Source organism: Myotis daubentonii, chromosome 2 (assembly GCF_963259705.1).
Source record: "Myotis daubentonii chromosome 2, mMyoDau2.1, whole genome shotgun sequence".
NCBI classification, from domain to species: Eukaryota; Metazoa; Chordata; class Mammalia; order Chiroptera; family Vespertilionidae; genus Myotis; species Myotis daubentonii.
Window position 1 is genome coordinate 109,320,458 of NC_081841.1, and position 27,358 is coordinate 109,347,815.

General features: G+C 44.0%; 2 protein-coding genes and 1 pseudogene across 10 annotated transcripts in view; 2 read left to right on the forward strand and 1 right to left on the reverse strand.

Annotated features, from left to right (window-relative positions):
- Positions 1-5,624, reverse strand: part of XPO4 (exportin 4) — a 160,008-nt gene extending 154,384 nt beyond the window's left edge. For 7 of the 9 annotated variants that reach the window (XR_009451303.1, XR_009451304.1, XM_059684193.1 and 4 more), the window contains exon 1: positions 5,509-5,624. Coding sequence is in view for 5 of the 9 variants with exons in the window: in XM_059684193.1 (XP_059540176.1) it covers positions 5,509-5,577 (69 nt within the window). In the remaining 4 variants the exon portion in view is untranslated. Of the gene's footprint in view, positions 1-5,274; positions 5,447-5,508 lie in introns of those variants that run through there. The other 2 variants (XM_059684196.1, XM_059684191.1) reach the window with 2 other exon arrangements.
- Positions 5,625-21,706: 16,082 nt separating this feature from the next.
- LOC132226286 (PRELI domain containing protein 3B-like) lies at positions 21,707-22,228 on the forward strand. The gene has a single exon (XM_059681060.1). The coding sequence runs from the start codon at positions 21,716-21,718 to the stop codon at positions 22,184-22,186; it is 471 nt and encodes a 156-aa protein (XP_059537043.1). The 5' UTR covers positions 21,707-21,715; the 3' UTR covers positions 22,187-22,228.
- A 3,006-nt stretch (positions 22,229-25,234) lies between these two features.
- On the forward strand, positions 25,235-27,058 carry LOC132226648 (protein FAM151A-like; annotated as a pseudogene).
- Positions 27,059-27,358: the final 300 nt, after the last annotated feature.

A 27,358-nucleotide genomic window follows, 5' to 3' on the forward strand; every position in this document is an offset into this window, starting at 1 on the left:
GACAAAGAGAGAATCTTAAAAGCAGAAAGAGAAAAGCAGTTCCTTACCTACAAGGGAGCGCCCATATGACTGTCAGCTGATTTCTCAACAGAAACTTTGCAGGCCAGAAAGGATTGGCAAGAAATACTCAAAGTGATGAATAGCAATGACCTACAACCAAGATTACTCTACCCAGCAAAGCTATTATTTAGACTGAAGGTCAGATAAAGAACTTCAAACAAGAAAAAGCTAATCACCAAACCAATATTACGTGAAATGGTGGAAGTTATTTTTGAAGGAGGAGGAGGAGGAGGAATAAGAGGAGGAGGGAGAGAAAGAGGAGGAGGAAGGGAGGGGGAGGGGGAGGGGGAGGAGGAAAAGAAGGAGGAGGAGGAAGAGAGAAAAAAGAAGTAGAAGAAAAAATATGAACAATAAAATGGCAATAAATACATATCTACCAATAATTCAATCTAAAAATCAAAATAAACAAGAAATCTTATGGGGGGAAAAAACAATGAATAAAATAGAACTAGAGGCGTGGAAACATAGAACAGACTGACAAATCTCAGAAAGAAGAGGGGTTGATGGCAGGAAGAGATCAACCAAAGGTCATATATATATATATATATATATATATATATATATATATATGCATGCATTATCTATGGACATGGAAAATAGGGTGGTGAAGGCCTAGTTGGTTGGGAACTGGGTAGAGGGAGCAACGGTGGGAAAAAAGGGGGACATCTGTAATACTCTCAACAATAAACATATTTTTTAAATAAAAAAAAAAAAATAGCTCAGCTGGCATGGCTCAATGGTTGAGCATCAACCTATGTACAAGGTCACGGTTCTATTCCAGTCAGGGTACAGGCCCAGGTTGTGGGCTCAATCCCCAGTTTGGGGCATGCAACAGGCAGCCAATCAATGATTCTGTGTCATCATTTATGTTTTTATCTCTCTCTCCTTCTCCCTTTCTGTCTGAAAGAAAACATAAAATAAAAATGTTTAAGAGCTGTGGTACATTTACACCATGGAATACTATGCAGCAGTAAAAAAGAAGGGTCTCTTACCATTTGAGACAGCAAGGAGGGAGCTGGAAATTATTATGCTAAGCGACATAAGCCAGTCAGAGAAAGGCAAGTATCACATGATCTTGCTTATATGTGGAATCTAATGAACAAAATAAACTGATGAACATTGAAGCAAATAGCAGACTGTGAAATCTCAGAGGGAAGGCAGGGGAGTATGGGAAGTGATCAACTAAAGAACTTGCATGCTTATATGCATAACACATGGATATAGACAATAGGGTGGTGACGGCCAGGGGAGGGGGTCCGAGGTGTGATAAAAGGGGGTTAATGGGGAAAAAGAGGGACATATGTAATACTTTCAACAATAAAGAGTTTTAGAAAATAAATTTAAAAAAATAAATTTGGGGGCTCTATTTAAATGTTCTATTTGCACAATTTTCACAGTAGATAATTTCACTTGCATACTCTTATTAATTTACAACATCTTTCCTTGCTCTAGTTTGTTCACCTTCAAATTTATTTTCTAACAAGTAACCTCACTGCCTTGAATCAGAAGATTAAGTAGTATATATAAGCATCTACAGAAAATATTCCATTGCTACTTTTTTGGGGGGTGGGGGGTAATTGCTCATGTTGAGACCTATAAAATTCGCAATTATCATAAACATCCTAAAGGCTAACACACCACTTTATTTGGCAGCTTATCCAATAACCTAAATAGGAATGAATATAATTGCTGACAGTCAACCAACTGCGATATCCAAAAATATATTTTGAAATTTCTCATCAAATGATAAAATGTAACATTTATGGTATTATAATATGTGGACTCTGAGAAGGAACATGGTTCTGAAATGGGAGTCTGGTGCTCTTCATTCTGGATCAGTCTTATCACTAGTATGTTCTGTGACCTACCTTTGGCAAGTCACTTCTACCTCTTTGAACCTCAGTTTCCCCATCTGTAGAATGGAAGGGAGAATGCTTAGACTAGCATATTTTGGGGTCTCTATTTCCTGAGAGAAGCTGATAAAAAGCTACAGAACCTATTACCACAAATGTATGTTTGTACCCCAAAATTTTCTTACATTTTTTTTGATATCCATCATGGACTTCCTAAGACTTGGATGAAAAGATGTCTGGGGATTGTTCTACACATTAAAACTTCTGATTTTCATGAAATATACCAAAAGAAAAAACTAAGCAAAAATACTGTGAAAGACATCATTACTTACTTTGAATCCCAAAACATATTAAGAGCTATAATATATAACAAATGTCTGTAAACAAGGTTTCTTCAGATAGATACCTATCTGACCCAGAGGTGGATAAATGAAAAAAACCCACCCATTCTCCTTTTTCATATTCTAATGCTTAATAAATGAAGGGCATTTAACAAATCTTAGCTACCCCCAAATGAATTAATGTTCCTGCTTTCTAGTCCCACTACCCTATAGGTTAAGAACCACAGACTGGTAACAGACAGACCTGAACTGGAGTCCTTGCTCTACCACTTCCCTTGCAAATTTAAGTCCATTACTTAGCATCTACATGTTTGAATCCCTTAGTCTATAACAGCCGTGGGCAAACTACGGCCCGTGGGCCGGATCCGCCCGTTTGAAATGAATAAAACTAAAAAAAAAAAAAAAAAAAGACCGTACCCTTTTATGTAATGATGTTTACTTTGAATTTATATTAGTTCACACAAACACTCCATCCATGCTTTTGTTCCGGCCCTCTGGTCCAGTTTAAGAACCCATTGTGGCAAAAAGTTTGCCCATCCCTGGTCTATAAAATGAAAATAGAAATAACTCATAAAACTACTGAGGTAAAACATGCAAAGTGCTTGGCATAGTGCCTCATACGCAGTAAACACTTAATAAATGTGAGCTATTATTAATAAATTGAAATGCTGCTATCATAACTGAGAAATATACATTTTTTAATAGTAAACAGAAATTTCTAAAACAGTATCTTCTATTTTCAGTAACATTTTTTCCCATACTCTTCCCTGGAAAGATTAAAAGTGTAAACGGCTACCTATTAGACGTATGTATGAAGTGGTGAGGTAGAGTAGAAAGAAATCCAGCTTTAGAGCCAGGTAGGTCTCAACTATAGACCAAATTCAGTGGCTCAGTAATTATGTAATCCAGGCCATGTAAACTCTCTCTCAATCTTGTAAAGCTATTGCAAGAAGTACTAAGTATGTAAAGCATCGAGCACAGTATCTGGCATGTAGTATGCACTCAATAAACATCATTTATGACTATTCTAAGCTACCCTTCATAAGTGACAAAACCAGCTTTGCCAAAGAGGAAAAGCATAGGCAAGCACAAATCCAAATATACAGGCCAATGATGGACACTCATGTTCTCTTATCCATGAAAGAGAAGAGAGAAGAGAGAAGAGAGAAGAGAGAAGAGAGAAGAGAGAAGAGAGAAGAGAGAAGAGAGAAGAGAGAAGAGAGAAGAGAGAAGAGAGACGAGAGACGAGAGACGAGAGACGAGAGACGAGAGACGAGAGACGAGAGACGAGAGACGAGAGACGAGAGACGAGAGACGAGAGACGAGAGACGAGAGACGAGAGAAGCGAAGCGAAGCGAAGCGGAGAAGGTTTGGGGTTTACATACTCCTTCCAGAGGCTAATGAAAATGGAGCTCCTAGAAAACTAACCAGTATTTCAGGAAATTCTCTATGTAAGGAACCTTAAAAACCTTTTAGTAGAAAGGAGACTAGTGCCCCACTGGTGTTGCTCAATGGTTGAACATGGACCTATGAACCAGGTCATCGGTTCATTCCCAGTCAAGGCACATGACCAGGTTTCGGGCTCCATCCTTAGTAGGGAGCATGCAAGGAGGCAGTCGATCAATGATTCTCTCTCACTGATGTTTCTATCACTCTCTCTCTCTTCTCTGAAATCAATTTTTTCTATTTTTTTAATATATTTTTTTATTGACTTCAGAGATGAAGGGAGAGAAACATCAATGATGAGAATCACTGAAGCTGCCTCCTTTACGACCCTATGAGAATGGAAATCAATTTTTTTTCCTATTACAGAGGAGACTAGGTAGCTTTTTCTGGACTTACTAGCAAGAATCTGAAAACGTTATCTACTCAGTCTTGTGACCAAATGATTCATTTAACTTTGCTCAGATTGAAGCAAGTAAATCTTTCCTTTTTATTAAACTTCTCAATTTCATGACCTATCTGGTGTTGTATGGGAATACAAATCTTGGTAAATGAAACTACAAGCTGTGCTAGAATTAGGTCAAATGTTTTTAAATGTGTTGTCCGAACACATAACCCAAACACAGAACCAAAAGGCAAAGAAAAAAAAAAATAGTCCAGCCCTGGCCGGGTATCTCAGTTGATTAAAGCATTGTCCAGATACCCAGATATGCCAAGGTTTCGGGTTGGATCCCAGGGTCAGGGCACACACAAGAATCAACCAATGAATGCATAAATGGGTGGAACAACAAATTATGTTTCTCTCTCTTTCTTTCTCTCTCTCTCTCTCTCTCTCTCTCTCTCTCTCTCTCTCTCTCTCTCTCATCAATAAGACAAAATAGAAGTCCAAAAGGATAACAAACCTGACTGCATTCAATTCTTAGAAAAGCTGAATCAAATAAGGAGTCAAATGAGCCTCAAAATTCCAAAAATAAAAATAAAAATCTACAAACACGGACGTCATTTAAAAAACAAAACTGAGCCATGGCCAGGTAGCTCAGTTATAGCGTGGTGTACAGCACGGTTTCCGTTTGGATCCCGGTAACAGAACATACAAGAATCAACCAATCAATAAGTGGAACAAATCTTTCCTTCTCTCTCTCTCTCTCTCTCTCCTTCACTTTAAAATCAATGAAAAGTTTTGAAAAGTAAAAAATAAATAAAAAACAAAACTGAACCAGCAAATACAGTTTACCGAGTAAAGGAATACAGCTTATCCTTTTTAATCCTTAAACTTCCCAAATTCCCTGTAACGTAGAGTCAGAATAAAGTGGACGCGCGACCCAAGGAGCGAACCGGAAAAACGTTTGGCCCCAATGACCTTGGTCCCAAAGAGTCGCCTCCCTCCCGCGGCCGCCCTACCACGTGCCGGCGCTGCGGGGGCCCCGAGGCGTCTGCAGGCCAGGGATGCACTTGGGAGCACGAGGCTGCCGGGCGCGGGGGTGCCAACAGCGCGGGGCCGGGCCGAGCCTTTCTTCCTCCCTCCGGCCCCCACATCCCGGCGGCGCTCAAGGCCCAGCGCCCGGCTCCCCACCCACGCTGCGCGCAGTTTGGGGGAACCCCGCGCGCGGCTCGGGAAGCCCAGTCCGGCAACTGCACGTCCCCGGGACAGACAGCCCCAGGATGGGGGTCCAGCAGCAGGACAGCCGCGCGAGACTCCTGTGCTACGCCGCCACGCCGCCTCCCTCGCGGGCTCCCAGGCGGTCGGGCGGGCGCGGCGGGGCCAAGGGGTGGAGGGTAGCGCGGAGGCTGGGGCGGGGCGGCGCGCTCACCATGAGAACTTTGGCCGCGTTCTCCAGCTGCGAGATCACTTCTGGGGGCCCAAGTGCCGCCGCCATCATGGTCTCTCTTCAATGACGCGCCATCCGGTGCATTCTGGGAGCGGCGCCGCGGCCGGCCAATCGACGGACGGCTCGCCCCTCGCGCTCCCCAGGCGGCTCCAGGCGATGATGGAGGCAGGGAGGCGGAGCGAGGACGGTCGGGCGTCGGGCGCCGCGCTGAGGACCGATAGGGGTGGAGACGGGCGGCTGGGGCGGGGCGGGGAATGGGTCCGGAATGGGACTGAGGAACAGGGTCCAGTACTGGGCGCCCGCTGCTGGTCCCGCGGCGCCTTGTCACTGACCCTGAGTCCCCGGCGCCGCGCGGACCTCCGCCGTCTCTTCCGTCCCTTGTCCACGCCGCGCTCTGCGCGGGGGAACCTTCTGTGAACGGGATCTCGAGGTGCGTCCCCCGGGCCCTAGAACGTGCGCCCGGCGGCCTGGCCTTCATCCCGCGACCGCAGCGCGCGCTGGGGCGGGCCCTGCGGAAGGCGGCGTCCGGATGCGTTCACACCGCGGGCCGCTGACACCCAGCAGAAAAGCCGTTCCTTCTCCTTAGCCAAGGCTCTCGGTCCCCATGAGAAGGGAAGCGGGGACCCGGGCTACCTACCTGCTTCTCTCGCCTCTGGGCCGCCAGCTAGGTTGCGTTCACGGGTTTCATCTTGTTAATTCTGGGTCCCTGTGGGAAGGCCATTGAGTCGCCAGTAACACCCCTCACCCTCGGTCACTCTGCTTTACAACGTTCAGGCACGTGGTCCTGAGAAAGCGGACTCAGCATTCAGACAAATTGGTGTATTTCGTTTACAGCCCATATTCCTGTTCCTATAACTTTGGTTACTGCTTTGCTGCTGCTCCGCTTCCTGGGGCTACACAGTGAGGAAAGAATGAAGATAGGGAATATAGAAACTGGGGTCACTTTAACCAAGCTGCTAAAAATTATTAACTTTAGGAAGGTTGAAGCATGAGGAAAGTTTCCATTCTTGTTCTAACTAGCCTAGGAACTCAAACTTTTTGAACTTTTCAGTCTTGGGTCAATGCCTTACTGTACATCTGGACGTACACCAGACCTCCAGACAGCCCTCTGATTACCTCCCTGAAGGACTCACATATCCAGACTATGTATGGGACCCAACCAGACCTGGTGTCCATTGTCCAGGACACCTGACCGACTGACTGATAACTGCCCTAGACCAATCCTAGGGCTAAGAATGCAGGACTGGTAATTCTCAAGAGTGCGCTTTTTTCTGTAAGAAAACTTTTCTTTCTTTTTTGGAATACTTCTGGGGTTTTGCCCACCTGTGTTCCACATTTTGGAACTCCTAAGATCCTTGAAAAAAATCCTTATCATTTATTTCTAGCCAAAGCCTCCAGATTCTTTTTGAGTTCTCTTGACAACAGAAAGTTAAATTCATTTCAGGGTTTTTAAGTTGCCACTGTTGAAATCTTCCTCTAGTTCTTCTTCCTGGTTATACCTAAGCCACACTTTTGAGGTTTGTTTGTTTTTTCAGAGGAAGGGAGAATCATTGAAGGACCCTGCTGCAGGCCCCCCACTATGGACTGAGGCCAAAACCAGGCATGTGCCCTGACGGGGAATAGAGCCATGACTTCCTGGTTCATAGGTCAATACTCAACCACTGAGCCACACTGGCTGGGTGAGGGTGTGTTTTTTTATGTCACTGCAGGAGAATTGCATTATTAGCTCCATTGAAAAACAGGGTTTTTCATTTGGCATTTCCACAACTTAAAGTTGACAAAGTGATTTAATTTTTAAAGCATGAACCCTGGCGGGTTTGGCTCAGTGGATAGAGTGTCACCCTGCGGACTGAAGGGTCCCAGGTTCGGTTTCAGTCAAGGGCTCGTACCTCAGTTGCAGGCTCCTGGCCCTGGTCGGGGTGCATGCGGGAGGCAACCGATTGACATTTCTCTCTGTCTCTCCCTCTCCCTTCCACTCTCTCTAAAAATCAATGGAAAAATATCCTTAAGTGAGGATTTAAAAATAAGTAAATTTTTATTGCTTGAGAAACAAAGTAACTTTCATTTCACTACAGAAGGACAAAGTGAGCCAAAATGCAGTTAGTGGCCTTTTATATTTTAAGAATTGTGTGAAATGAAGTGGTTAAGGTAATGACACAGTAGCCTGGCCAAGAGGTCCCTGGTTCAATTCCTGGTCAGGGTACATTGCCTGGGTTTCAGGCTCGATCCTTAGTAGGGAGTGTGCAGGAGGCAGCCAATCGATGTTTATCTCATTGATGTTTCTCTCTCTCTACCTCTCCCTCTCTCTAAAATCAATAAAAACATGTTTTAAAAGATAATGACACAATATTTGGCTAAATGTTTCTAGCTGTGACAAAGAATAATTATGGCAGAAATGTAGACAAATGAATAGTTTGTGACATTGAAGATTTGAGGCTTATAATGCTTCAGATTGGGCTGTCTGTTCCAAAGCATTTGTTTGTGCAATTACATAAAAAATTTGCATCTAGCCACAAGGAAGAAGGAAAAGTATTTTACCAAATGTGAGAGTGAGTGTCCTTACAAATTAACAGTATTTTGAATTTAGAAGCTTTATAAAGGGTGTTACAAACATCTCACATAACTGGGAACCATGAATGTTAGGGCAAACATTGAAGTTGTGGAATATTAATGTTGGAAACACTAAAATTTATCTACTGCCCTAACCAGTTTGGCTCAGTGGATAGAGCATCGGCCTGCGGACTGAGGGGTCCCAGGTTCGATTCTGGTCAAGGGCATGTACCTTGGCTTCGGGCACATCCCCAGTAGGGAGTGTGCAGGAGGCAGCTGATTGATGTTTCTCTCTCATCGATGTTCCTAACTATCCCTCTCCCTCTCCCTTCCTCTCTGTAAAAAACCAATAAAATATATTTTTAAAAAATTTATCTACTAACCTCCCCTCCAAATGCCTGGCTCTTATTTCTTGATTTACTGTTTAACAAAAACACTCTCTTGGGGGGCAGGGGGGGGGCGGGAAACAAGTAGTATTGCAGTCCAATGTGCTTCATATCCTAAAATAGAAGAAAAAAGAAAGTTGTGCAAATTACAATAATTTCTCACGAGGCATGAAAGAAATGTTTGTGGTCTAGGAAAGGATAGTTGCCTGGTTGAAATGTTCCTGAAATCAAGAACATTTCACAGATACATCCCCTAGTACTTTTAAGGTACTCCTTTAGCAACTATGATGTTGATGAGAAGAATTGAGATGTGCTAAATTAAATTACAGCCCAAGGCTGGAGAGTAGAGAGAGACAAGAGTAATTAACCAGTTAATAGCTGTGCATCAATTAGCAGTAAGACTGCTCACATTCCTGAATATGTTGAAGCTTTGAATCAATTTATTCAGTGACTACCATATCCCACACATGCCGTAACCAATCGAAAGTAGTAAATATTGCCCATGCAGTTTTTGCTCAGTGATTAGAGCATTGGCCCTCGCAACTGAAGCGTCTCAGGTTCAATTCCCAGTCAAGGGCAGGAACCTTTCCCACCCACCCTTATCTGAAATTCTTTCAAAACAACTGACATCTTCCCAAACTTAGTGTATAAAAATGCCCAGGAGGGCGAAACATGTTCCTCTTCCCCATCTCACCTTTCTGCTGGTGGTTTAGATTATATACCCCAGAACTTGGTCCTTTTCTGGCTAGCATAAATCCTTTCTTTGAGAAAAGTTTTCGGTGTGCAGGTTTTTTGTTTAACAATGCCATGTGCTCCAAAATTATTGCTACTTTATTCTTCACCAAAAGTGATTGAGTATCTATACTAATAAAAGGGTGATATGCTAATTAGACCAGGTCAACTGGCCATCTTCCAGACGTCCGACTTCCTTCCAGACAAACCCATGGTGGTGGGGGCCGAGGCAGAGGCAGTTAGGGGCGATCAGGCCGATAGGGGAGGACAGTTGGTGGTAAGATCAAGCCAGCAGGGGAGGGCAGTTGGGGGCGAGATCAGGCTGGCAGGGGAGGGCAGTTAGGGGCGATCAGGCAGGCAGAGGCAATTGTGGGTGAGATCAGGCCAGCAGGGGAGAGCAGTTGGGGGTGAGATCAGGCCAGCAGGGGAGGACAGGGTCGATCAGGCAGGCAGGCAGAGGCAGGGGTGATCAGGCAGGCAGGCAGAGGGGTTAGGGGCAATCAGGCAGGCAGGCAGAGGCAGTTAGGGGCGATCAGGCAGGCTGGCAGGTGAGCGGTTAGGAGCCAGCACTCCAAGACTGCGAGACGGATGTCCAAGGGGTCCCTGATTGGAGAGGGTGCAGGCTGGGCAAGGGATTCCCCCTCCCTGAACGCCCCCCCATACAAATTTTGTGCACCGGGCCACTAGTGTAATATAATGACCTGGGAAAAATATCAACTGTAAGTTCCTCTGCCTCCCTCTCTCACCATCTCTTCCTGCTTTTCTTCCTCAACTTGGGGGCACTTCATTCCTGATCAGCAACAACTCTAACCAAGCCAAAGTCCAACTGGTGAACAAAAATGTTTATGTTAACCAAGGAAGTAAGGTTTGGAGAAGCTGACTGGTGATGAGATGGGCTGCCCCCTGACATTTCTCAGTAAGCCCAGAGGGGTCTCAGAGGCTCCCTAAACAGAATATGAGTTCTTTTTTAAATATATTTTTATTGATTTTCAGAGAGGAAGAGAAAGATAGAAACATCAATGATGAAGAGAACCACTGATCGGCTGCCTCCTGCACACACACCCCACCAGGGATCAAGCCCGCAACCCAGGCATGTGCCCTTGACGAGAATCAAACCCGGGACCCTTCAGTCCCGCAGGCCAATGCTCTGTCCACTGAGCCAAACCAGCCAGGGCAGAATGTGAGTTCTTAACATCTGTGATCCATGGATCTGGGCCTCAGTAGGATCTGGAATGACAGGAAACCTTACATGAACAATAATGTTGTAAATTCAAAGTACAGAAATGAAATGTTTAAAGAATAAAATAAGGATAACATTCACAAGAAGTAATGAAATTCACACTCTCGTGGGACTATAAATTGGCACAGCTCTTCCAGAAAATTGATTTGGAAATATGTAACAAGAGCTTTAAAACACGGTCTTAAGGTTCTAGCTGGTGTGGTTCAGTGCTTTGAGTGTCCACCAGCACACCAAAGGGTCACTGGTTCAATTCCCTGTCAAAGGCAGGTACCTGGGTTGCAGGTTTAATCCCCAGCCTGCTTGGGGTGCACTCAGGAGGCAACCGATCAATGTGTCTCTCTCATATCAATGTTTCTCTATCTCTCTGTCTGCTTCCCATCCTCCCTCCCACTCGCTCTAAAAATTAATGGAAAAATATCCTCGGGTAAGGATTAACAAAACAAAAACAAAAATAAAAGGAGAAGAAAAAGAAAAGAAAGGGGCTTTGCAGAAAGGGAATCAAAGATGTGGGGCAGATGGAAAGACAAACGTAGCAAGTCAGGAATCACTGGTTGGGTCACCCAAGGCCTGCGACCTAATTAAAGACACTCATCTCAGAAGAGACCCCCTCTGCTTTGGTAGTGGATGCAAAGGGTGAGACTACTGGGAGGGGCAATAGTCAAGAATTGAGGGGCTTTGGGCCTGATGCTCATTAGAGGGCTGAATGCCCACCTTTGACTTTGGCAAGAGCCACTGTGAGAGCAGCACAGTACCTCAGCAGTTACTCCCACAGTGACTCAGAGAAGGGCATCCTGTTCTTCATCTGACTGCTAGGGAGCTGGATCTGTCCCAGTGTAGTCTTGTGCCCCAAAGAGATTCCCAGGCCAGCTGCAGGGCAGGGGGTAGACCTCCTACCCCTTCCCTTGAGCAGGCTAGAGGCCTGGAGGTAAAACACCCCATCTTCATTTCTATATACCTTCTCCAGGGTGGGAACAAAGGGCAAGAATTTGGGAGTGACAGGCATATGGACACACACTAAAATGCACAAGTTTATACCTGTTTGATTACCATTCTGAATAGACTGGGCTTATCTCCTTGTCTTAAAAAGACTATTAGGAGATTTGTAATTATTAAAATTAAAATGTCTCTTGGATGATTAAGTGCTATATGAATGGTCATACTACTTGTCACATTTTCGAGTAATAGATGTTATCATCTACTGGCATCACTATCTCAACATTTAGTCTTCTGGCAGTGCTAACAAACTTCATGAAAGGTAAAACCATGCACTTAGTAACATATTCTGTTATTATCAGTGGAGGGTCAAAAAAACCCTAGTGACAAGAACATACTTTGAATCATATAGAATTTTAGGTCTACAAGTGACCTTGGAGATTCTAGAGCTCAACCTCCATTTTATTCTTCTACTTATATAAAAGATCACACTTTGATAGAAGAAAATTTAAAAATAAACAGAAACTATAATGGAAGAAAAAATTCACCCACAATCACACAACCCAGAAGAGGCAACCATTTTTTAATGCTTTCTCATACTTCTTTTTAGACATTTAAAAATTTGAGGGCAGGGTAGGTGGATGCTGCACGGACATGCTCCTAGGAATAGACTGGTATTGCAACTAAAATACAAAAAAACTTCCTGAATCATCAACGGAAAACTCGCAGGAGAGAACCCTGATACCCGAGGACCATAACTGGAGACCACATAGACACTGTTTTTCTTGAAATATTGATGTTTATTGCATGTAACATTATTATTCTTAAAATCATTTTTCTTGAAAAAGAAATAAATGAATTTCTCTTTTTCTCTCTACATTCCATATTTGAGATCATACTATACACACAGCTTGTATCTGCTACTTTTAACTTAACATTATATAGGGATCATTTACTTTGTCATTAAAAACTCTTGGAAATACTCTGAACAACTCTATTCTAACAAACTGGACAACCTAGAGGAAATGCACATATTCCTAGAAAAATACAACCTTCCAAAACTCAATCAGGAAGAATCTAAAAATCTCAATAGGCTGATAACTATGGAGGAAATTGAAGGAGTCATCAAAAAGCTTCCAGAAAACAAAAGCCCGGGGCCAGATGGCTTCACAGGGGAGTTTTACCAAACATTCAAGGAAGAACTAAAATCCATCCCCAGACTATTCCAAAAAAATTTGAATGGAAGGAACACTTCTAAGCTCATTCTATGAAGCCAGCATTACCCTAATACCCAAACCAGAAAAAGACAACACAATGAAAGAGAATTACAGGCCAATAACCCTCATGAACATAGATGCCAAAATGCTCAACAAAATTCTAGCGAACTGGATCCAGCATTGCATCAGAAAGATCATACACCATGGCCAAGTAGGATTTATCCAGGGATGGTACAATACCCGCAAATCAATGAACATGATACATCACATAAAAGAATTGAGAGATAAAAATCACAGTCATATCAACTGATGCAGAAAAAGCATTTGACAAAATCCAACACCCTTTCTTGATAAAAACGCTCAGAAAAATGGGAATAGAGAGATCATACCTCAACATAATAAAATCCTTATATGACAGACCTACAGCAAACATCATACTGAGTGGGCAAAAACTAAAACCATTTCACCTTAAAACAGGTACGAGACAGAGATGCCCACTTTCACCACTCCTGTTCAACATAGTACTGGAAGTGCTAGCCATAGCAATTAGATAAGAAGAAGAAATAAAAGGTATCCAAATTGGAAAATAAGGCGTAAAACTGTCATTATTACAGATGACATGATACTGTACATAAAAAACCCTAAAGACTTCATAAAAAAAATTATTAGACTTAATAAATGAATTTGTCAATGTAGCAGGATACAAAATTAACGCCAAGAAATCTATGGCATTTTTATACACCAATAGTGAACTTACCGAAAGGGAGATTTAAAAAACAATCCCATTTACCATTGCACCAAAAAAAAATGAGATACCTAGGAATAAACATAACTAAGGAGGTAAAAGACCTGTACTCAGAAAACTACAGGACACTGAAAAAGAGATAGAGGAAGACATAAACAGCTGGAAAAACATAACGTATTCATGGATTGGTAGAATCAACATCATTAAAATGTCCACACTACCCAAAGCAATCTATAGGTTCATTGCACTCCCCATTAAAATACCAATGGCATATTTCACAGACCTAGAATGAACTCTCCAAAACTTCATCTGGAATAAAAAAAAAAAAAAAAAGACCCCAAATAGCTGCAGCAATCTTGAGAAAGAAGAACAAAGTAGGAGGGATCTCAATACCGGATATCAAGTTGTATTACAAAGGCACTGTTCTCAAAACTGCCTGGTACTGGCACAAGACAGACATATAGACAAGTGGTTCCCAAACTTATTTGGCCTACCGCCCCCTTTCCAGAAAAAATATTACTCAGCGCCCCCTGGAAATTAATTTTTTTAAAATTTTAATAGCAATTAAAGAGAAAATATATGTATTAATGTTTCTACCTTTTTAGTAAAATATAGTAAAGAAGGTGTAAATTAGAAACACTGAAGTTTGAAATTATGAAACTATTCATTGAACTCAGAATAGAAAGGTAATACAAAAAAAGTTAAAACAAATGCACCTGTGGCCATCACCGCCACCCTGGATCGCTGCAGCACCCACCAGGGGGCGGTAGCGGCCACTTTGGGAATCACTGATATAGACCAATGGAATAAAATAGAGAACCCAGAAATCAACCCAAACCATTATGCACATTTAATATTTTTTTTAATTTTTATTTTAATTAAATATTTATTGTTCAGATTATTACATTTGTTCCTCTTTTATCCCCCCCCCATAACTCCCCTCCTCCCAGTTCCCGCCCCACCCTCCGCCCTCACTCCCCACCCACTGTCCTCATCCATAGGTGCACGATTTTTGTCCAGTCTCTTCCCGCATCTCCTACACCCCTTTCCCCCCCAAGAATAGTCAGTCCATTCCCTTTCTATGTCCCTGATTCTATTATAATCACCAGTTCATTCTGTTAGATTATTTATTTACTTAATTCTTAGATTCACGTGTTGACAGATGCATATTTGTTGTTCATAATTTGTATCTTTACCTTCTTCTTCCTCTTCTTAAAGGATAACTTTCAGCATTTCATATAATACTGGTTTGGTGGTGATGAACTCCTTTAGCTTTTCCTTATCTGTGAAGCTCTTTATCTGGCCTTCAATTCTGAATGATAGCTTTGCTGGATAAAGTAATCTTGGTTGTAGGTTCTTGGCATTCATCACTTTGAATATTTCTTGCCACGCCCTTCTGGCCTGCAAAGTTTCTGTTGAGAAATCAGCTGACAGTCGTATGGGTACTCCCTTGTAGGTAACTGAGTTTCTTTCTCTTGCTGCTTTTAAGATTTTCTCTTTGTCTTTTGCTCTTGGCATTTTAATTATGATGTGTCTTGGTGTGGTCCTCTTTGGATTCCTTTTGTTTGGGGTTCTCTGCGCTTCTTGGACCTGTAAGTCTATTTCTTTCACCAGGTGGGGGAAGTTTTCTGTCATTATTTCTTCAAATAGGTTTTCAATATCATGCTCTCTCTCCTCTTCTGGCACCCCTATAATTCTGATGTTGGTACGCTTGAAGCTGCCCCAGAGGTTCCTTACACTATCTTCGTATTTTCGGATTCTTTTTTCATTTTGCTTTTCCGGTTGGGTGCTTTTGCTTCTTCGCATTTCAATTCTTTGACTTGATTCTTGCGCTCCTCTGGTCTGCAGTTGGGTGTCTGTATAATATTCTTTATTTCAGTCAGTGTGTGCTTAATTTCTAGTTGGTTCTTTATCACAACATCGAGGGTCTCATTAGATTTCTTGAGGATCTCACTACATTTATCGGCAGTTTTTAGAAAATTATTGAAAGACCTTAAAAGTGTGGTTTTGAGCTCTATATCTTCCATTTCTGACATCTGCATCCTGTTTCTTTGTCTCCGCATTTTTTATGCTTTCTTGGTGCAACCCCTAGTGGTCTTTATGCACAGCCTTGTTGTAGTTAAGCCTAGATTGTTGTAGGTAATACTGGCGGGGAATTGACCTCCAGGCCAACTCTCATTTAATATTTGACAAAGGAGGCAAGAACATATAATGGAGTCAAGACAGTCTTTTCAATAAATGGTGTTGAGAAAATTGGACAGATACATGAGAGAGAGAAAAAAAGAAACTAGACCACCAACTTACACCATACACAAAAATAAACTCAGCCCTAACCGGTTTGGCTCAGTGGATAGAGCATCGGCCTGTGGACTGAAGGGTCCCAGGTTTGATTCCGATCAAGGGAATGTACCTTGGTTGTGGGCACATCCCCAATGGGGAGTGTGCAGGAGGCAGCTGATCGATGTTTCTCTCTCATCGATGTTTCTAACTCTCTATCTCTCTCCCTTCCTCTCTATAAAAAAATCAATAAAATATATATTTTTTAAAAATTTAAAAAACTGGAGTTGGCCTGGAGGTCAAATGCCCCCCAGTGTTACCTACAACAATCAAGGCTTAACTACAACAAGGCGGCACACAAAGACCACTAGGGGGTGCACCAAGAAAGCATAAAAAATGCGGAGACAGCCGGAACCGGTTTGGCTCAGTGGATAGAGCGTTGGACTGCGGACTGAAAGGTCCCAGGTTCGATTCCGGTCAAGGGCATGTACCTTGGTTGCGGGCACATCCCCAGTAGGAGATGTGCAGGAGGCAGCTGATCGATGTTTCTCTCTCATCGATGTTTCTAGCTCTCTATCTCTCTCCCTTCCTCTCTGTAAAAAATCACTAAAATATATATTTTTTTAAAAATGCGGAGACAAAGAAACAGGACAGAAATGGAGGAAGGCAAAATGCTGGATATAGAGCTCAAAACAACACTTTTAAGGTCTCTCAAGAACTGTCTAGAAGCTGCTGATAAATTTAGTAAGGCCCTCAAAAAGACTGGTGAGACCGCCAATAAATATAGTGAGATCCTCAAGAAATCTAATGAGACCCTCGATGTTGTGATAAAGGACCAACTAGAAATTAAGCATACACTGACTGAAATAAAGAATATTATACAAACTCCCAACAGCAGACCAGAGGAGCGCAAGAATCAAGTTAAAGATTTGAAATGCGAAGAAGCAAAAAACACCCAACCAGAAAAGCAAAATGTGAAAACAATCCGAAAATACGAAGATAGTGTAAGGAACCTCTGGGGCAGCTTCAAGCGTACCAACATCAGAATTATAGGGGTGCCAGAAGAGGAGAGAGAGCAAGATATTGAAAACCTATTTGAAGAAATAATGACAGAAAACTTCCCCCACCTGGTGAAAGAAATAGACTTACAGGTCCAAGAAGCGCAGAGAACCCCAAACAAAAGGAATCCAAAGAGGACCACACCAAGACACATCATAATTAAAATGCCAAGAGCAAAAGACAAAGAGAGAATCTTAAAAGCAGCAAGAGAAAGAAACTCAGTGACCTACAAGGGAGTACCCATACGACTGTCAGCTGATTTCTCAACAGAAACTTTTCAGGCCAGAAGGGAGTGGCAAGAAATATTCAAAGTGATGAATGCCAAGAACCTACAACCAAGATTACTTTATCCAGCAAAGCTATCATTCAGAATTGAAGGTCAGATAAAGAGCTTCACAGATAAGGAAAAGCTAAAGGAGTTCATCACCACCAAACCAGTATTATATGAAATGCTGAAAGTTATCCTTTAAGAAGAGGAAGAAGAAGGTAAAGATACAAATTATGAACAACAAATATGCATCTGTCAACACGTGAATCTAAGAATTAAGTAAATAAATAATCTGATGAACAGTAAAAAAGAGAAAAAAACTAAAAATGGATAAAGGACTTAAACATAAGATGGTAAACCATAAAAATATTAGAGGAATCCACAGGCAGCAAAATCTCAGACATATGCCAAAGCAATATCTTCACCGATACAGCTCCTAGGGCAATGGAAACTAAAGAGAAAATAAACAAATGGGACTACATCAAAATAAAAGGCTTCTGTACAGCAAAAGAAACCATCAACAAAACAAGAAGAAAGCCCACTGTGTGGGAGAACATATTTGCCAATGTTAGCACCGATAAGGGTTTAATCTCCAACATATACAGGGAACTCATACAACTTAACAAAAGGAAAATAAACAATCCAATCAAAAAATGGGCAACGGACCTAAATAGATGCTTTTCAAAAGAGGATATAAAGAAGGCCAAGAGACATATGAAAATATGCTCAAAGTCACTACTCATCCAAGAGATGCAAATCAAAATGACAATGCGGTACTATCTCACACCTGTCAGAATGGCTATCATCAACAAATCAACAAATGGCAAGTGCTGGCAAGGATGCAGAGAAAAAGGAATCCTCTTGCACTGCTGGTGGGAATGCAGACTGGTACAGCCACTGTGGAGAACAGTATGGAGCATCCTCAGAAAACTAAAAATGGAACTCCCATTTGACCCAGTGATCCCACATCTAGGACTACATTCCAAGAAACCAGAAACACCAATCAGAAAGGATATATGCACCCCTATGTTCATAGCAGCACAATTCACCATAGCTAAGATTTGGAAACAGCCTAAGTGCCCATCAGCAGATGAGTGGATTAAAAAACTGTGGTACAAGATACATTCAAAAAGATGAAACTAGACTGCCAACTCATACCATACACAAAAATAAACTCAAAATGGATAAAAGACTTAAACATAAGATGGGAAACCATAAAAATACTAGAGGAATCCACAGGCAGTGAAATCGCAAACATATGCCGAAGGAATATCTTCTCTGATAATGCTCCTAGGGCAATGGAAACTAAAGAGAAAATAAACAAATGGGACTACATCAAAATAAAAAGCTTTTGCACAGCAAAGGAAACCATCAACAAAACAACAAGAAGACCCACTGCATGGGGGAACATATTTGCCAATGATATCACCAGTAAGGGATTAATCTCCAACACTTACAGGGAACTCATACAACTTAACAATAGGATGATAAACAATCCAATCAAAAAATGGGCAACGGACCTAGGTAGACACTTTTCAAAAGAGAACATACAGAAGGCCGAAAGACATATGAAAACATGCTCAAAGTCACTAATTATATGAGAGACGCAAATCAAAATGACAATGTGGTATCATCTCACACCTGTCAGAATGGCTATCATCAACAAATCAACAAACAACAAGTGTTGGAGAGGATGTGGAGAAAAAGGAACTCTCGTGCACTGCTGGTGGGAATGCAGACTGGTGCAGCCACTGTGAAGAACAGTATGGAGCATCCTCAGAAAACTAAAAATGGAACTCCCATTTGACCCAGTGATCCCACATCTAGGAATGTATCCCAAGAAGCCAGAAACACCAATCAGAAAGGACATATACACCCCTATGTTCATAGCAGCACAATTCACCATAGCTAACATTTGGAAATAGCCTAAGTGTCCATCAGCAGATGAGTGGATTAAAAAATTGTGGTACATCTACACAATGGAATACTATGCTGTGGTATAAAAGAAGGAACTCTTGCCTTTTGAAACAGCATGGATGGAACTGGAGAGCATTATGCTAAGTGAAATAAGCCAGTCAGAGAAAGATAAATACCACATGATCTCACTCATTTGTGGAATATAGAGAACAGCATAGACTGATGAACAGGGACAGATCCAAAGACAGAGAAACAGAGAACAGACTATTAATCCCCAGAGGGAAAGTAGGGGAGGGTGGGGGTAAGGGGAGGAGATCAACCAAAGGACTTGTATGCATGCATATAAGCCAAATCAATGGACATGGACAACAGGGGGATGAGAACATGAGTGGGGGGGGGAGAGGATGGGGGTTAATGGGGGGGGGGTGAGGACACATTTGTAATTCCTTAACTAATAAAAAATCCTATCTAATAAAAGAGAAACATGGTAATTGGCGTACGACCGCTACCCTTCCCATTGGCTAATCAGGGAGATATGCAAATTAACTGTCAGCCAAGATGGTGGCCGGCAGCCAGGCAGCTTGAAACTAACATGAGGCTTGCTTGCTTCAGTGACGGAGGACTCCAATATTCCCCGCCTGCCTTGCCCGCCTCTGAGTCTGCAGTCTGAAACATTGTAACGAATATAGAAGATAAACAAAACCCCAGAAACCAGCTTTCAGTGAGCCGGGATCTCAGAGCTGGAGTTGATACAGTGTCTCGATTATAGAACCCAGCAGAGGCCTCAGAGCTGGAGCCAGAGCTAAAGCTGGCCCAGAAAAAAAAAAAAAAAAAGGAGCAGTTGGGAGCTTCAGTCACCTGCGAGCCTGAAAACAGCCCTCAGCCCCTCACCCAGATTGGCCAGGCACCCCTGTGGAGACCCCCACCCTGGAGGGTGTGTGACCAGCTGCAAACAGCCATCATCCCCTCATCCAGGCTGGCCAGGCACCCCAGTGGGGACCCCCACCCTGGTCTAGGACACCCTTCAGGGCAAACCAGCCAGCCCCACCCATGCACCAGGCCTCTACCCTATATAGTAAAAGGGTAATATACCTCCCAGCACCAGGATCAGCGGAGCCGAGAGGCCTCCCAGCACCGGGTTCAGCGTGACAGGGGGCAGTGCCCAAACCACCTGATCTCTCTGCGGCTCTGTGTGTGACAGGGGGTGGGGCCACAACCTCCCTATCCGCCCTGCTCTGTTCATGATAGATGAAGGCGCCCCAACCTTCTGATCAGCCCTGCTCTGTGCGTGACAGGGGGGAGCTCCCGAACCCCCTGATCGCCCTGCAGCTCTGTGTGTGACAGGGTGCGGCACCCCAACCCCCCCTCCCCCACGGGCCCTGCTCTGTGTGTGACAGGGTATAGCCATAATCTCCCCATTGGCCCTGCCCTGAGTGTGAGAGTGGCGGTGCCCCAACCCCCGATCGGCCCTGCTCTGTGGGTGATAGAGGGCGGCGCCCCAACTCCCCAGTGGGCCCTGCTCTGAGCCCGACCAGGGCTGCACCTAGGGATTGGGCCTGCCCTCTGCCACCTGGGAGCAGGCCTAAGCCAGTGGGTCGTTATCTCCCGAGGGGTCCCAGACTGCGAGAGGGCACAGGCCAGGCTGAGGGACCCCCCTTCCCCCCCGAGTGCACAAATTTTTGTGCACCGGGCCTCTAGTTTAAAGATAAAAATAAATAAATAAATAAATAAATAAATAAATAAACAAACAAACAAACAAACAAACAAACAAACTGTGGTACATCTACACAATGGACTGCTATGCTGTGGTAAAAAAGAAGGAATTCTTACCATTTGCAACAGCATGGATGGAACTGGAGAGCATTATGGCAAGTGAAATAAGCCAGTCAGAGAAAGATAAATATCACATGAAATCACTCATTTGTGGAATGTAATGAACAACATAAACTGGTGAACAAGAACAGATCCAGAGACAGAGAAGCATTGATCAGAGAGTCAAACCTCAGAGGAAAGGTAGGGGAGGGTGTGTGGGAGGGGGAGAGAGATCAACCAAAGGGCTTGTATGCATGCATATAAGCCTAACCAATGGACACAGACACCGGGGGGGTGAGGGCATGAGTGGGGGGTTGTCGGGGGGGGCAATGGGGGGATAAGGACACATATGTAATACTTTAATCAATAAAGAAAAAAATTTTAAAAATGGAAAAAAACTCTTGGAAAATTGGATTTCTAAAGATTCATGAAAAGTCAATATGGCTTAGATAGTTAGATCATAATGTTTTTAATTATCTCATGTCATTGGACAGGTCATTTTAAATATATATATATTGCTATAAATGTGTTGGAATAAATAGTTCTGTGCTAGCTTTTGTCTGTATAAGCTCCACTTTCTTTGTTCTTTCTGGAGCAGATGAGTTGCTACCTGAATCTGGGTCTCCTGGGTTGCAGCACTGTTGTAACTCTTTTTGCTCAAATAAATGCTTTTTATTCTTTATTACAGTCTAGAATTAATTCTGGTCTACAAGGGCATGAGAGACAGTTTGAGGAAAGACCTGGAGGGGCGCATAATATGTTTCACAATGGCAACAACATGAGCAAAGCTGCAGATGTTGGGCCTTCGAAATAGAAGCTGATGGAGTGACTAACACTGCATGGTCACATGGCACATTCTAGGGCATCAAAGGTCCAGAGCCACTTGTGTGGAGTGGGTCCCTGCCCTGTGGGGTTTTGAACTCTTGGGATAACAACTTGCTCTAGTCAATGGGTCTCACAGTTTTTGAATTCAAGAGCCCTTTACACTCTTAAAAATAATTGAGGGCTCTTTGCCTCTTTACATTGCCAGGACACACACAGGCCACTGGCACCATGAAGATTTGGACTTCAGAGCACGTCCTTGACCACCCATGGGAAACTGTTACAACAGCTGCAATGCAGAAATATCCAAACCCTATGAACCCAAGTGTGTTTGGAGTTGATGTATTGGATAAACATGTAGATCCTTCTGGAAAGTTGCACAGCCATAGACTGCTCAGCACAGAGTGGGGACTGCCTTCCATTGTGAAATCTCTGATTGGTGGGGCAAGAAGCAAAACATATGTGCAAGAACATTCTGTAGTTGATCCTGTAGAGAAAACAATGGAACTTAAATCCACTAGTATTTCATTTACAAATACGGTTTCAGTAGGTGAGAGACTTATATATAAACCACATCCTCAGGACCTAGAAAGAACTGTTTTGACTCAAGAGGCCATCATCACTGTGAAAGGAGTCAGCCTCAGTAATTACCTGGAAGGGCTGATGGTGAGCACGATATCTTCAATTGTTAGTGAAGGCTGAGAAGCAATGGAATGGGTAATACATACTTAGTAAATTAAATGCTGAGGTTGAAGAATTGATGGCTTCAGCAAGAGGAAGCATAAAGATGCCAATAGCAGCAGCAGCATTTGTACAGAAATGATGAAAGTTGGTATACAACACCCAGCCCCCAGATCTCTACTAGCTAACATTATATTTGTTGTTATTTAAAAAATACAACTATATTTTAGGTAGAATGTTTTTTAATAGGATGAAAAAAGGATATGTGACTTGATCAAAACAAGGAGGTACAGTGTTTCTAAATAAATGGGAGCATCTGAAATTATTAGTATTGTTTGAAATGATTCTGGTTTTGAAGATTCCATAGTTATGTGAGAATTTAACAATTTTTGAAAAGTACATGGAAATTGGTGTTAGCATATTAGGTCTCCTTCAGGTTGACTTTTTTTTAATTTTTTTTTATTTTTATTTTTTATTGCTTAAAGTATTACAAAGGGTATTACATATGTATCCATTTTATCCCCCCGCCCTAGACCAGGTTGACTTTTAAAGCTTTTCATGCATTGGAACTCTACCTGGCTTTGGACCAACCGTAGGACAAAGCAGAGCCACCTCCAAATAGACACAATTGGTCTGCTGTGGGAAACTTCAAGAGGGAAGTCACTTTCAAAGGAGAACTTGTATAGTTTTAAAAGATATAAATTTGTATAAAATAACTTGCTCTGTTACAAATCACCATTTAAAAACCAAAGTGTTTTAATTTGGTACATTTTGGAGTTAAAATGATCACTCAAGTAATATATAACTGCATCTTTAGTCTATTAAATAGTACTGTATTGATTTGGCAAAGTTTTGTAACTTAGTGAAGGTATTATCTTCTGTGGGTTTGTACTTTATGACAATATGCTGTATCATGGGCTGGTTATGTTAACTGAAAAAATAAAGTCATTACTGAAATTTTTCAGCACTCTAAAATAAATAAATAAATAAATAATTGAGGATCCCAAAGAACGTTGTGTGTATGGAGGCTGTGGAAAAGAATTGTATCTATCAATATTTACCATATTAGAAATTAAAGAAAAAGGGAAGATTAAAAATGGCAGCAGAGTAAGTGGATGGTACACAGTTATGCTCCCAGGACCAAAATGGCATTACAACTAAAATACAAAGAAACCATCCTAAATAATCAATTGAAGAATAGCTGGAGAAAACCCTGATAATCAAGGATTGAAAGTAGAGACCACATAGAGACTGGTAGGAAATACAGAGATGCAAAAGGGCTGGCTGGAGTCCCACAGACAGCAGCTGAAGTTCTAGAGAGATATCTCTGTTGTGGGGGGTTGCCACTGAGAGCTCTGGGGTCTAAACCCCATGCTTGGCCCCCTAGCAGAGAGCACCAGACTGATAAAGGCGGCCACATAACACCTGGCTATAAAAAAAATAAGGTTTCTGTATGCCAGAGAGAGATGGCTGGAAATGCAGGCACCCTCTTAAAGGGTCAACACACAAATTTTCATGTGCAGTCACTTGGGCTCCTGCAGAGGGAGGGCAGAGTGGATTGAAGCTGTATGAGTAGAAGCTAGGGTTGGGGGCGCTGGGTTAGAGCTCAGAAGTGCCTGGCTTCCTGTGCTGAGTCATTCCCTCACGCTGCAGAGGTCATCTTACTCAGGCAGACCTTTGCTACCAAGGCACAGTTTGCCTGGTGGGTAGGCAGTTGACCCACCAATTGGAAAACTCTTGCCCCACCTTGTGGAGTTTCTTCAATGAAGCCCTTGTCCCCACCAAGGCAGATCTAATCTGTCCTCGTCACCCACCGTCCTGGTCCTCAGCCACAGCCGTGATGGCCTTCTCTCCCATCTCACATCCCCACCAAGATTCAGCTCCATTTGCCTCTCCCATTCCCAATCACCCCAAGACCTCTCCCCCGAAGAACGTCCCTTTGGCCTTCTTTCCCTCCCTCCTTCACCAGGCTTCCGTTGCCTGAAAACTACACCAAATCTTGGTCTTCACATATGAAAACATACTCAAAGTCACTAATCATCCGAGAGATGCAAATCAAAACAACAATGAGGTATCATCTCACACCTGTCAGACTGGCTATCATCAACAAATCAACAAACGACAAGTGCTGGAGAGGATGTGGAGAAAAAGGAACACTTGTGCACTGCTGGTGGGAATGCAGACTGGTGCAGCCACTATGGAAGACAGTATGGAGTTTCTTCAAAAAACTGAAAATGGAACTCCCATTTGACCCTGTGATCCCACTTCTAGGAATATATCCCAGGAAACCAGAAACACCAATCAGAAAGGATATATGCACCCATATGTTCATAGCAGCACAATTCACCATAGCTAAGATCTGGAAACAGCCTAAGTGCCCATCAGTAGATGAATGGATTAGAAAACTGTGGTACATCTACACGATGGAATACTATGCTGCTCTAAAAAGGAAGGAACTCTTACCATTTGCAATGGCATGGATGGAACTGGAGAGCATTATGCTAAGTGAAATAAGCCAGTCAATGAAGGGAAAATATCACATGATCTCACTCATTCATGGATAATAGAGACCATTATAAACTTTTGAACAGTAATAGATACAGAGGCAGAGCTTCCTCAAACAGATTGTAAAACTGCAGCGGGAAGGCCGGGGAAAGTTGGGGGGCAGGAGGGAGGGGTATAAGGGATCAACCGAAGGACTTGTATGCATGCATATATGCATAACCAATGGACATGGGAGGCTGGGGGGTGGGGGAGGCCAGGGGATAGTCAAGGGCGGGGAAAAAAAAAGACACATATGTAATACCCTTTGTAATACTTTAAGCAATAAAAAATAAAAAAAAGAGAAAAAAAATCTTGGTCTTCAGCCCAGAACACGTCCCCGCGCCCGCCCCCCCCCCCCCAGCCCCCTGCCCTCAATAGGCATTCCTTCCTAGCAGTGATGTGGGCATCTCAAACGGTGCATTGGGCCAAATTCACCCTTTCCCCCTGGGAGCAGCCTCCCTCATCCTTCTGCCTCAGGCCTTTCTTCTCAGGCCCTTCACCTTGAGGCATCTGTCCTCTCCCTCCATGGGCTGCCTACCACCTTGCCTTCCCAGGCTCCTCCTGCCTTCCCAGGCTCCCGGCTCCTCCCAGGCCCCCAAAGTGGCCTGCTCCCTCCCACACAGCTGTAAGCAGGATGTAGTTTGTCGCCCAGATGCAGACGTGCTGGACTACTTGCTGAGCCTGGGCCAGATCAGCCAGCGGGATAGCCTGTTGGTCACCTGGCACCATGCTGCCAACAGCCAGAAGGACATGAGGACTGCCCTGGAAAGCGACATCATGGTCCTGGAGGCAGATGTCAACCTAGAAGGGCCCAACACAGCCAAGAGACAGGGGTCCCCATCATGGTGCACCCCCCTCCCTTATCTATAGTGACAACACCCTGGAGCAGTGGCTGGATACTGTGCTGGCCTCTTCCCAGAAGGGTATCAAGCTAGACTTTAAGAGTATCAAGGCTGTGGGCCCCTCCCTGGACCTCCTGCGGAGACTGACAGATGCTGGGAGAGTCCGGAGGCCTGTATGGATCAATGCCGACATTCTGAAGGGCCCCAACGTGCCCATCTCCATCGAAGTCAATGCCACACAGTTCCTGGCCTTGGTTCAGGAGAAGTATCCTGAGGCCACCCTGTCTCCAGGCTGGACCACCCTCTACGTGCCCCTGTTGCCGAACAGCACATACACCCGAGCCATGATAGAGAAGATGCAGGAGCTGGTGGGAGCGCTGCCGCAGAGGGTCACCTTCCCCGTGCGGGCTGTCATGGTGCAGGCTGCCTGGCCCCATTTCAGCTGGCTGCTGGGCCAGTCGGACAGGTACAGCCTGACACTGTGGCAGGGTGTCTCGGACCCCATGTCAGTGGATGACCTCCTCTACATCCAGGACAACTCTGCCAACCACCAAATCTACTATGACCTCTTTGAGCCTGTCCTGTCGCAGTTCAAGCAGCTTGCAATGAACGCCACACGGAAGCAAAGTTACTATACAGGAGACAGCCTGATCCCCCTTCTCCAGCTCCCCGGGTGCGATGCTCTGAGCGTGGAGTGGCAGCTTCCTGGCATCCAGGGCAATGCAACAGCAGCAACAGTTCAATTCTCAGGAAAAAAAGGCATGATCCTGCTGAACATCGCCTCCAGGAGCCTGGCGCTGGAGATGCCGTGCCCATCGTGTATGCCTCGGGTGACTCTGCCCTGGCCCTGGAGTCGTGCCTGCTGCAACTCACCACACACCCTGGACGCTGGGGAGTCCATTTGTTCATAGCAGAGCCCACGGCCCTTCGGCCAGCCCTGGCCGTGCTGGTCCACCTCTCCAACCTCAGTTGCCTCTCTCTGCCTGTGTGGGTGGGGGCACAGTCTCCCATGGGAGCTTTGCAGTACCTGGCTACGTGCCCGGCAAGGAGCTGCTCACCGCTGCGGCTAAGGTTTTCCCCCACGTGACAGTGGCCCTGGGCTGGCCTGAGGAGGTACTGGGCAATGGCTACAAGGAGCAGCTGCTCACGGATATGCTGGAGCTGAGCAAGGGCCTCTGGCAGCGTGTGTCCTTCCAGCTCCAGTCTGGGCCGCTGGGCCAGAGCACGGCCGGGGTGGTGGCCAGGTTATTGGCAGCTTCCCCCAGGGCCACTGTCACAGTGCAGCACAGCCCTTGGGCGGGCAGCTATACATCTGTGCGGAAAGGGCTGCTGGTGGCCAGGACCGTGGACAAGACCCGTGTCTACTACATGCTGCCCAAGAGTTATCGGGAAGACCTGCTGGCAGATGTTGGCAGAAACTGACCGTCCACTGGTGCTGGACAGGAGGTCCCTGGGGTCAGGCTTCCCGTGGGGGAGGAGGAAGAAATAAATGCCCTGCCTTCCTCAAAAAAAAAAAAATCAAAAAAAAAATCAATGAAACCAAGAGCTGGTTCTTTGAAAATATAAAAAAGATTGATGAGCCCTAACCGGTTTGGCTCAGTGGATAGAGCGTTGGCCTGCAGACTGAAGGGTTCCAGGTTCGATTCTGGTCAAGGGCATATATGTACCTTGGTTGCGGGCACATCCCCAGTTGGGGGTGTACAAGAGGCAGCTGATTGATAATTCTCTCTCATTGATATTTCTAGCTCTCTATCTCCCTTCCTCTCTGTAAAAAAAAAAAAAAAATCAATAAAATATATATTTTTAA